The sequence below is a fragment of the Peromyscus eremicus genome, chromosome 8a, assembly GCF_949786415.1.
Source record: "Peromyscus eremicus chromosome 8a, PerEre_H2_v1, whole genome shotgun sequence".
NCBI lineage: Eukaryota > Metazoa > Chordata > Mammalia > Rodentia > Cricetidae > Peromyscus > Peromyscus eremicus.
In genome coordinates this window covers 89,950,542-89,962,914 of record NC_081423.1, presented here as the reverse complement: position 1 = coordinate 89,962,914, position 12,373 = coordinate 89,950,542, and the positions used below count along the sequence as shown (strand labels likewise).

At 46.2% G+C, this 12,373-nt stretch overlaps 1 protein-coding gene across 1 annotated transcript in view; it reads left to right on the top strand.

Annotated features, from left to right (window-relative positions):
* Window positions 1-12,373, top strand: part of Prkca (protein kinase C alpha) — a 399,699-nt gene that overhangs the window by 351,430 nt on the left and 35,896 nt on the right. The window contains exons 9-13 of the mRNA XM_059272016.1: window positions 178-315; window positions 2,847-3,020; window positions 5,647-5,738; window positions 8,421-8,483; window positions 9,413-9,551. Coding sequence (XP_059127999.1) covers window positions 178-315; window positions 2,847-3,020; window positions 5,647-5,738; window positions 8,421-8,483; window positions 9,413-9,551 — 606 coding nt within the window. The remainder of the gene's footprint in view (window positions 1-177; window positions 316-2,846; window positions 3,021-5,646; window positions 5,739-8,420; window positions 8,484-9,412; window positions 9,552-12,373) is intronic.

Genomic DNA, 12,373 nt, shown 5'->3' with positions numbered 1-12,373 from the left:
CTTCCCTAGGGGGATGCCTAGAGCTGCTGGTCATCTCTCCTTACCCTCCCATTGCTTTTCTCAGCCTGTTCCTCACCATTGACATCCAGCTTATTAACAGCATGCTGGTTTCTGTCACTCTTTCCTTGGGGGAGAAAATGACCAATGAATGGCTTTTCATGTTTGTACTTGTTTCAGAAAGCCAAGCTCGGCCCTGCTGGTAACAAAGTCATCAGCCCTTCAGAAGACAGGAAGCAACCGTCCAACAACCTTGACAGAGTGAAGCTCACAGACTTCAATTTCCTCATGGTGCTGGGGAAGGGGAGTTTTGGGAAGGTAAGAAGGGAGGAGTTTTGCATGAAATGTTGGATCAGTGCTGGGCAGCATTGGATCATATAGGTACATTCCTCAGATAGTTTGGACATCATTAAAAACAGCTAGAGTGTTGGGGAGATGACTCAGCAGTTAAGAGCACATGATTTCCTTCCAGAGAACCTATGTTTGGTCTCCAGCACCCTTCAGGCAGCTCATAACCAACCACCTGTAAGTCTAGCTCTGGGAGACCCAGTACCTCTGGCCTCCATAGGCCCCTGCACTCACATGCACGTACCCCACCACACACACGCACACATACATGCATAATTAGAAATAAAATAAACCTTTTTGAACAACTGTGCTGAGTTGCGGAGATCGCTCCATCAATCAAGTACTTGCAAGTAGATCTGAGCCCCGTGAGGTCTACTAGCCTGCACTAATAGCCCCAGCACTGGAGACAAGTGGGTCCTGAGGCCCAGCTGGCCAGCCAACCGAGCCCACTTGGCCAGTTCAAATGCAGCAAGAGACTCTACTTAAAAAAAAAAAAAATGAAAAGAAAGAAAAGGAAAAAAATAAAATAAAAATGATGGATGGTGTCTGAGGTTGTCCTCTAGCCTAAAAACCAGTATGAACATAGGCATATGGTCCCTCAGTGTATTTATATGCAAGTGGGTGCACACACATGTGGGCAACACACACACACACACACACACACACACACACACACACACACACACACACAACTACAAAGAGTTCGTTTGTGGAATCCCCTTTTCCCCATGTTCAGACTAGAGGACATGCTCTAAAATGCTCCAAAATGCTAGTAGGATGATTGATTTTTACAACTAGAAATTGAACATGAACTTGCCCTAAGCCTGGGTGATTGTCATGGTGAGACCCTACAGTGGGTCCATATGGACTTCAGTCGGTGCTCACTGTTTGTCCTCTGTGGCCCCAAACCTTGTGACAGACCCATGAACTGATTTTGAGCCTGCCTTTTTCTGGGTTTGTGTTCTTGGCCTTCAAGATTGCAAAGGTTACGTTTTACTCTCAGAATGTTTCCAGAAAACATGAATATGAGTAATTCCAGACTAACCCATTAAAGAATATTAAATATTCCCGTTATCAGACAAAATAGCAACTTTGTATATTAATACCCTACACTGTCTACAAACCTGGATACTTTAAAAAGGAATATGAATGCTGAAGGAATTTTAACTTGAAGTATTTTATAATACTTGAAATCCAGATATAAAGTTTGTCAGCCAGCTTTCTGTAACTATATTGAATTACCCGAAGCGATTTACTTATAAAATGTGAGGTTTGTTTTGGGTCATGGTCTTAGAGGTTTCTGTTCATGACTGAGTGGTTCCATTACTTTTGGTCGCTCAAAAGATAGTACATCATGGCAGGAATGTGTGCTGGAACAAACTTCCTCATAACTTCAGCTAAAAGGAAACAAAACAAGAAAAGAATGTGACCCTGGTCCCACAGTGCCCTTCAAGGGCATCGCACACCCCCAATAACCTAAGGACTGTAATAGTTAGCTTTAATTGTCAATTTATCATAACCTAGAATCTCTTGGAAATGGAGAAGGGATTGTGTACATTGGTTTGGACCATGGGACTGTGTATGGGGGAATCATCTTACTCAAGTTAATTGATATGGAGAAACTCAGCCCGCTGTGAGAAGCACCATTCCCTAGGCAAGGCATCCAGAACTACTCAAGAGTGAGCTGAGCGCAAGCAAGCAAGCAAGCATGTGTGTATTCATGTCTCTCTGCTCTTGACTATGGCTGTGAATTGACTAGCTGTTTGACATTCCTGCCTTGACTTGTCCACAATGATGGACTGTAACCTGTAAGCTGAAATAAATCCTTTCCCCCTTAAGTTTTTTTTGTTTGTTTGGTTGGTTGGTTGTTTTTTTGGGGGGTTTTTTTGGTCAGTGTATTTTATCACAGCAACAGAAATAAAGCTAGAAAAGACCTTAGCTCCTACAGGGTCTCCCACCTCCCACTATTACTGGGGTCTCCCACCCCCCAATTGCGGGGGTCTCCTACCCCCCACTATTGCTGAGGTCTCCCACCTCCCACTACTGCCAGGGTCTCCCACCCCCTACTATTGCTGGATTCTCCCACCTCCCACTGTTTCAGGGTCTCCCACCCCCCAATTGCTGGGGTCTCCCACCCCCCACTGTTTCAGGGTCTCCAACCCCCCACTATTGCTGGATTTTCCCACCCCCCACTGTTTCAGAGTCTCCCACCCCCCACTATTAACTAGGGTCTCCCACCCTCCACTATTAACTAGGGTCTCCCACCCCCCACTATTAACCAGGGCCTCCCACCCCCCACTATTGCCACACCAGGGACCAAGACTTCTACATGTGGACTTTAAGTAATGCTACCCACAATGCAGCCACACCAAAATCCTTAGTATTACTTCCTCCCGCACTCACAGACTTACACCTGCCCTTGTTCCTCACACCCTCCACTCCTGCTCCCAGCACCAGATGCCTGCCCACCAGTGTGGAGCCTTCTCTCCTTCTCTCCCCAGGTGATGCTCGCTGACAGGAAGGGAACAGAGGAACTGTATGCCATCAAAATCCTGAAGAAGGACGTGGTGATCCAGGACGATGATGTGGAGTGCACCATGGTGGAAAAGCGGGTTCTGGCCCTGCTAGACAAGCCCCCGTTCCTGACACAGCTGCACTCCTGCTTCCAGACGGTGGTAAGGACCATGGTTTCTGTCAATGCGCTCCCTCTCATCTGGAGGCTGGGTCATGGCCTCAAGACCCTCTCATCCTAATAATTTAATTCAGTTTCCTTTGGGGACAGGCTGCCACTGCTCATCCTTCATCACAGTAGCATTTACATTATGTTATGTATAAGTAATCTAAAGGTGATCTTGTGTCGGTGGGCACATATATATATACATGGATTACATACAAATACTAAACCACTTTAAATGAGGGGCTTGCACATGGGCAGATCTGGGTGTTCACTGGAGTCCTAGAAGTGGTTGTATGAAAGAGGTCTTCTTCATGCAGGCTCTATGCTAAGAGTTACACAGAACAGCTATAGATTCACAGCCCTGCCTTCTTTTTTAGTAAACCAGGCTGGCCTCAAACTCAAAGATCTACCAGACTCTGCTTCCCAAGTGCTGTGATTCAAGGTATGTACCACCATGCCTGGCCAGCCCTATTTTTAAAGACCACTGATCCAGCTGCCGAGCACAGCATTGGAACATGGAAACTCCATTTCCTAAGGAGCACACCCTCCCTCGTATAACGACACAGTAGGAATAGCAAGTTGCTCCCTGCCCTGCAGCCCAGGAGCTGTGAAAAAGATCACAAGAAATAAATCCAAATTATAACATTTCCTGGCATGTGAAATGCAGAGTTTAGCATCTGAAAGTCACTCTCTAAGGACAAAGCCATATCCATCCACTTCCCTGTCACCTGCAGCTGCACCCCCACTGTGAAGGCCAAGATGAGGAGTTACAAGAGACAGGCAAAACCTGCATGCATCTCCTATCTGACCCTTTACAGGAAAAGGGTCCTTATAAAAGACCCCAGGAACTCTGCGACCTTTGTCACAGAGTAAAATTAAAAAGAAAGAAATGTTCATGTTACCAAGGCACTGTGGGGCTTTCCAGTCACCACAGAAACATACACATTAAGATACACCACAACGAGTCGGGCGTGGTGGTGCATGCAGAGGCAGGAGGATCTCTCTGAGTTCGAGTCCAGCCTGGTCTTCCAGGACAACCAGGGCTGTTGCACAGAGAAATCCTGTCTAAAAAAAAAATGTCGTGTCTCACTCCTCCAACAGCTATCATTATCTGTCATCTCATTTAGAGATGCCCCGTGGTCAGAAATGGATACGTGATTATTTCCCTTTTTAAAATCTTGGGAAACACCCTAAATGCCTTTGGATAGTCAGTCTCAAAATGAGGCATCCCCGTGGGCATGGCTTGTGCTGGGGCTGCAGAGCCGGCACTGGCCACTGTGTGTCAGCCTCACACCGGTCAGCTCCTGCCCCTTCCCTCCAACACACACACACACACACACACACACACACACACACACACACACACACACACACACACCCTCTACCCAGGCTGTCAGCTGCTCCAGCCCTCCGCCAGAGGTAGTGGTAAGATAGGAGGGGGAACTGCCTCCCATTCCCTGACCCTATGGATGCGATGCAGCACTGGAAAGAAATGAAGGTGGACTTAAAGCCGGGAAGTGGAGCTCCTGAAGCCACTTCCGGCTGTTAGCACTGGCTCCATCAGTGGTCTCTCCCTCCCCAAGCTGCAGTTTAGTGTTAGTATCCACTTCGAGGGCGGGGTGTCTTCTACAATCGAGCAGAGGTCAGCTCTTACCACGCTCTGTTGTGCTGTTGGTTATTTCCTCATTAAATTCCCTGGTCTCTCCCATCTGTCCCAGCATAATGTCCTCATAAATATGCAGACTTACTTGGCTCGGTGATGTATGCCCTCTGTGGGGCCAGCACTTAGCATACCAGTGACAGGGAAAATTTTTATAAAAAGGCAATATTTGAACACATTATAGAGGCAAAAGAACATTGATTAAAATTTCCATTTCTGGTGCTCCCCTCTCCCCTTCCCCCCCCCAAATACCATAAGTTCATGTAATTTACGAGTTCAACATAACCCAAGAGATATATTTTTAGAAGCATCCCCTTTAGGCGTGTTACTGCATTAGCATGTACCTCCTGGATGTCGCAGGCCAGATTTAACACATGTGCACCACCGATAACATGGGTTAAGATGAAATGATAGGCCCATGTAGAGTCTTCACAACACCACTAGTTTAGAGATATATTATCTGTACGGGAGAAGGCAGAGAATGTTTGAGGCCCTTACAGTAACAAGGCGCCTATGAAACCAGGAAGCAGGCATGTTATCAGACAGCCATCACATACAGAGCTATGAAAGGACATTATCTTTCTCAAGGTCCCCATGCCATAGGATGAGTTATGTATCCCCCACTGCCGGGAAAAGATTATAAGAGTGCCCAACAGAGCAACCTTCCAGTGCCCCCCAACAGAGCAACCTGCCGGTGCCCCCCAACAGAGCAGACCTGCCAGCACCCCCCAACAGAGCAACCTGCCAGTGTCCCCCAACAGAGTAACCTGCCGGTGCCCCCCAACAGAGCAACCTGCCAGTGCCCCCATCAGAAGAACCTGCCGGTGCCCCCCAACAGAGCAACCTGCCAGTGCCCCCCAACAGAGCAATCTGCCAGTGCCACCCCATATTTGATAATGAGAAAGCAAAGCAGATCAGTTCTGCCAGGGAGGAGCCCTACTCACGTGTGAACCTTGGTCTACAGGACCGGCTATACTTCGTCATGGAATATGTCAACGGTGGGGACCTCATGTACCACATTCAGCAAGTAGGGAAATTTAAGGAACCACAAGCAGTGTGAGTATTTTTTTATTTTTATTAATACTATGTTTTGTTTTGTTTGAGTCCTATAATTTAGACAGCCTAATACTCCCAACTTGGAACTCCTTCTGGAGAAAATGTCTAAGAGTAAGTCTTATCACTTGGATCTGAGCACTAAAACTTCCCAGAGTAGCAGACACACAGATAGGACCCATGTATAATAAATATTTCTAAGGGCCAGTTAATTCTATTTTCAGCAAATAGAACATTCTGGTGCCCCCCTCCCAATCACCTACTAACATCCCTTTAGATGGAATACTTCACCATTAATTGAGTGGACGGTAATTCATACTCACTATGTATCCAGCAAGAGTGTAAAAGTAATGTGAGGCCCAGCCCTTGGGGAGCCCACACCCTCACGTGGCATTTGGAAAAGCCATCCAACAATCTTAACACATTGCTGAAGCTGTACAAGTATACAGAGGGTACCACTAATACCCCAGAATTGGAGTATAAGTATATTAGAAGGTACCACTAATACCCCAGAATTGGAACACAAGTATACAGAGTATACCACTAATACCCCAGAATTGAAGTACAAGTGTACAGAGAGTACCACTAATACCCCAGAATTGAAGTACAAGTGTACAGAGAGTACCACTAATACCCCAGAATCGGAATACAAGTGTACAGAGGGTACCACTAATACCCCAGAATTAGAGCACAAGTGTACAGAGTGTACCACTAGTACCCCAGAATTGGAGCACAAGTATACAGAGGGTACCACTAGTACCCCAGGATTGGAGAGTGGGAGCAGCACATAACTGGGGAATACCCACCCCAGAGGTGAGGGGCACCTTCCAAGAGAAGGATGAGAAGAGATGGGGGAGCCGAGTCCAGGCAGTAGCCTGCAGTTCAGGCGATGCGAGGTGGGGAGGGGCGGGGTGGATGGATGTAGAGTCTGCTGGGAGGGCAGCTGAGGAAGATAAAGAGAGAAGGGCCTGATCCCATGGAAGGTCTCACAGAGCCCACTGGCTGAGGAAAGAAGACGGGGCTGGTGCAAGGGGCCCTGTGGGAACCTGCAGGGAAGAATCGGAGCTGGAATTAGGCCTTTATCTTTAATGTACATTCTATAAGAGGAAAAGCAAAAGGTGCTGACTTGGGCAAGAGAAGGAAACCCCTGTAAGTGACGTCCTCAGGCTGGGATGAGGACGGCTGTCCTGTCGAGGAAGAAGGACACCAAGGGAAGACTCAGAAGCTTCTCTCAGAGCCTCACACTGGGATGCTCCTTACCTGCAGGGGGATGCAGGGGCAGAGAAATGGGCCCCAGGTGGAAGCGGGTGGAGGAGGGGACATGGACTCCCGCACCATCGCCCATCTCACATCCAGGGCGTCTGCAACTTGAACAGAAGCAAACTGAGCAGAGAGCCGTTTTCCATACCTAGATGCAGAGGGAGAGTGGGCCTGACCCATTAGTCAGCAAATGGAAATGGGGTTGGGGCCTGTGTGCGATATGAAACATAGTCAGAGGAATCCAGGGCCTGTGTGGGATAATCTGCTCTAGAAAGATTAACTGGAGACAGACAGGGAGCTCTTTAATCGCAAGCTTTAAAAAATACCAAGGGGGCTTTTTCTGCTTTTATTTCTACTAAGAAGCAAATGCATTTTTACACCTGCCTTTATCCCTTCTTTATACATCACAGAGCATTAAGATGCTCGCATTGTAAAATAAAGCTCGGAAGCCCAGAGCCAGAAAAGTAGAGGTAGCAGGATGGCCACCTTGTGTTACCAACCTACTGGATGGCACCTCATCTGATACCATTCTGCTTGTGCTGCAGAAAAGTTAAAAATGTAGGAAATGTGAAAAATAACACAAAAATCACCTGTGATCCTCTCTTCCTCTCTCCTCTCTCCCCCGCCCTGTCCCAGCCTCCCCTGCCAGCCCAGAGAGGTGGCCCCACTGCAGCCACTGTGTTTAGTTTAAGCCTCCAGGAATGTATTTACCCCAGTGTGGACTTGTGGCTCCTTGGACTTCAAAGGCTCCCCAGTGCTATGCAGATTTTAAAACATTGTTCTGCATTTAATCTGAGTTCTAGATATTAACCTATTAATGATTTTGAAGTGATGGTAATGACTGTTTTTATTATGAATTATTTAAAAGGGCAAACTCAGGCATGAATCATGGCGCGTGCTCCATTTATTCCATTGGGCACTTCGCTAAGGAATAAAGCAGCTAATGCATTCAGCAGCACGGGGCTTTGTCTTTGGGGAGTGGATGCATTCTCAAACAGCAAAACCTACTTCATCCACGTGTTAGAGAATCGAAACTTTTCCCACGTAACCACACTCCTGACACAGAAGAGTCTCACAAGTATTCAGTCCTTAAACTGTTATATTAGAAATTAATGTGTAGGGAGTAAATGAGCTGCTCACTTTCCACAGTCAAGAAAAATAAGTCTGTCTCGTTGGCGTGATGGAGAGACAAGCGGAGCCAGCTATGGAATGCACATGTACAGGGTGATCTCAGAGAGCTCTAGGTTCTCTCTCTCAATCTCTCTCTCTCTCTCTCTCTCTCTCTCTCTCTCTCTCTCTCTCTCTCTCTCTCTCTCTCTCACCTTCCATCTGCCATCTCTCATCTCTCTGATGCCCAAACTTGAGTCAAAGAAGTATCCAGAAAGCTCCCAAAGCCAGATGTCTGAAGCACACTTTCTTTTGCAGATTCTACGCAGCGGAGATCTCCATTGGACTGTTCTTCCTGCACAAAAGAGGAATCATTTACAGGTGTGTCTTGGAGCTCTTCCTGCAGCCTCTGTGGGCAGGGGACTGATTCTGTGATGGCGACTTGAGACTTGCTGAGCCTCTTCCTCCTCTGTAGCCTCGGGCAAACGAGAACCGCTTTTTGATTTCTAGTCTCCTTTCAGCTTGTCACATTTTCCGCTCCGCTGGCAGCGCCTTCCTCTGCCTTTTATTTGAATGGAGGACAGAGAGCGGCAGAAAGTAGACCGCCATTCTAGACACTCAGCAGGAGAAGGACATGGGAGCTGGGGAGAGAGGAAAGCAAGCGGGGACTACTGAATTAATGCTTTGGGGTTTTGGTGAAAATATTGTATCAAAAAAAGAAAGTATCTTGCCAGGCGGCGGCGGCGCATGCCTTTAATCCCAGCACTCGGGAGGCAGAGGCAGGCGGATCTCTGTGAGTTCGAGGCCAGCATGGGCTACAGAGTGAGTTCCAGGACAGGCTCCAAAGCTACACAGAGAAACCCTGTCTCAAAAAATCAAAAAAAAAAAAAAAGTATCTTGAATAATTAAGAAGACATTGGCTCAGGCAGGATAGAGGATACAGCTCTAAACCTGTCACTTGGGAAACCTAGCTGTGTGTCTGTGTCCCCACTTCTGTGTAGGATATTAATAAATCAAATGCCTGGTATCACCCCAAACCTGATAATTTGGAATCCCTGGATTTGTAGCCACAGATATGATTGGGAATCAGTAATTCAACCATTTATCATTCACTTGGCATTTAAATACCTACCATATCCCAGGCTCTGGAAAAAGAAAGACACAGTAATTCCTTGGTGTCTGGTCTCCAGGGACTTACCACATGAGTGCCACTGAGATGGTGGCTAGGCAAACATCCTTCTATTTCACCAGCTGCAAGCAAATTAGTCATGTCCTGGGAAGACCCCTGACATTCACCTGCTTCCTTGCAGGGATCTGAAGCTGGACAATGTCATGCTGGATTCAGAAGGACATATCAAGATCGCTGATTTTGGCATGTGCAAGGAGCACATGATGGATGGAGTCACGACTAGGACCTTCTGTGGGACTCCCGATTACATTGCCCCAGAGGTAAGGGTCCCCAGTTGTTATTTTCAATCTACAGACACATGCCCTCCAGAGAATACGAGGTCGTGTGTGGCCCGTGACCACAGAGTAAACTAAAGTAGACAAACCATACTCAAACAGGGAAAAGAAACAGGCATGTCCATCTCACCTAGCAAGGCCATGTTCTATTTCACCGAACTTCTGGTTTTGTTCTGTGTACCTGTGAGACAGTCACATGATAAACTGTTTACCTTACATTCTTGTGGTCATAATAATTTCAGAGACACTGGAATTGGGGGGATTTGCTTGTATATACTACAATCTGCCTGTAAATGTTGAGTAAGAAGGTAGTCACCATCCTGGTTCTTAGCATCCTTAGAGTGGTAAGGACTGACGACTTCTAATGTAGGAAGACGCAGTTGATGTGGTTGAAAGCAGAGTTGGTTCCATGGTTTGTATATGCGATATGTGCCATGGTGTTGTGATTCTCTATTATGTGACTGAAGAAATCGCTTTCCTAGTTGGTGAAACTTCCTATATGCTAATGAGACAGGTGGCCATAGCCCTGGGCCATCGTGTAGCCATGTTCTGTCCACACACAGCCCCATCAAAACTGAAGTCTTTTCCCACCTGGGCTCCACGGTGGTGAGAATTTGGGTTCATGGTGGTCCAGCCTCAGATCTCCACAGAGCCACCGTCGGCATACCCCACATCTGTTCAACCCAGTGCCCATGAGTTTATCTCAGATAGCAAGGAAGGTAAGAAAGATAAGCTCAGAAGCCAGACCAATGTGAGCTTTAAGCTTGGCTGTTATCTATGGGCTGCAGGGACTCTGCGGGAAGTTTCTTAATCTCTGTCCCTCCCCACTTTCTTCAAGCAAGTTAGTGACAGCAAGAAGTGACATGAGAGACATGAGAATAGCCAGAGACCCTCACACTGCCACATGCTGTTGCCCTGGAGAGAGTCAGCATTCCTCAGGGAAGCTGAGCTTTTCTTTGTGGTATAGCCTACAACAGACTTTCGTTATAAATTCAATTTTTAAATTACATTTACTTGTGTATGCACATGATCATGACACCCATATAGAAGTCAGAGAGGTGGGGCCCAGGGGTAGAATTTGGGTCATCAGTCTTGGCAGCAAAAGCCTTACCTACTGAGCCATCTAGCTGGCTGCAGAAATTCAAACTTTGAATGACATGGCCAAGGGTGATGTTATCTTGATATGTAACTGATTAGGATCTCCTTCCTGGGGGACCCAGTCATTACTACCTCCAGCCATGCTATGAACTTACATAACCACATTTTTCAAATATGGATAATAAAGAGATGGTAGAGTGAAAATTACAGTCTTGAGTGCAGTATGCTTTCTGAATGTTCCTCCTGGCTAACAGGTATGGAGAGGATTCTGGGTAGGATCCCACCAGATGCCAGGATGCTTGATGACAAAGGGTGGCAGCAGTGTGTCTAGGGATGAAGGTGGCTTTGAACTTCCTTTCCATTAAGACCAGGCCTCTGCTGATCAAACCCATGGCTTCTCATGTCTGCAACACCTGAACTATCTGTTCTCATCAGGGATGACACTTAAAGATGAAGTTGTCTATATAGTTAAGCTTTGTCCATTTGAGTGATTTTTTTCTCCTGTTCATTATAGGAATGTCCTATTGCTACTGTAACCTACAACCATGAACTTAGTAGTTTGTGTTAATTTAGGGGCTTGGGGTGTAGGTTGATGTTAAAATGCCTGTTTAGCATGCACAAGCCCTGGGCTCAACCTAGCAACCTAGTGCTACACATACGTACGTACATACATACATACATACATACATATACATACATACATACATACATACATATAAAGTGTTAATGCAAAGTTCTAATGTTCAAAGTTCAATATCAATCTTTCTGGAGTTTTTTACTTGTATGTATACATTCTAACTATAAATGTTGAATGAGAAGGTAGTCACCATCGTGGCTTCTTAGCATCCTCAGAGTGATGAGGACTCTGACCACATGGTGTTAGGATTCTAATCTAGGAAGATGCAGTTGATGGGGTTAAAAAAGCATGGTTGGTTCCATGGTTTGTATACATAATAGGGGCCATATTAGGGTAGACCATTCAACTTTTCCTACTTCTGCAAGCTGTATGCATTGGCTTGTAGAAGCTTCTATGCCTTGGCTCATAGTGTTTTCTTCCACCTTCCTTGAAGCAACAGCATCTTCTGATCACTGTGACTTTTCCAACTCCAACCCTCCTCTTCCCACAACAGATCCTGTGATTATCACATCCCTCAAATTGTCTAGGTTTGTCTCCACATCTCTAGACCTTAAGTTGCATCTGAAAAGTCCTTACTATGGAAGATATATTCACAGGTTTTGAGGATTTGAACCTGGACATCTTTAGCAGAGGAATACCTTCAGTAGCACATACTCATTTTGATGACACTTTCTACTACCAAACACACTTAAGCACATTCTAAGCATACTTTGGGAATTTGGGGCTTCTTCATACACAGAGAATAATGTGTACATGCTGTGGGTACCTTGGTTTCTGAAGCCTCCATTCTTCAGTTCTCTGATGAGCAGCAATAAAGGTTGCAATCACTGTGTATTGCCTACTGTGCACCAGGTACCTCGAACACAGCCCCTACCCTACCATCACCCCCTCACACCTTAGTTCTCAAGGCAAATCCCTTGAGAGAGGTTAGCATCAAGCCTTCCTTCACATGAAGTGACTAAGGCCTTAGAAATATATCTAAAGCTAAATTGCTAAGAAATGCTAGAATTAGGCACCAACCCCACAAACAAACCATCTCCAGACCTCTACACCACTCACATTAAGCAGTAGC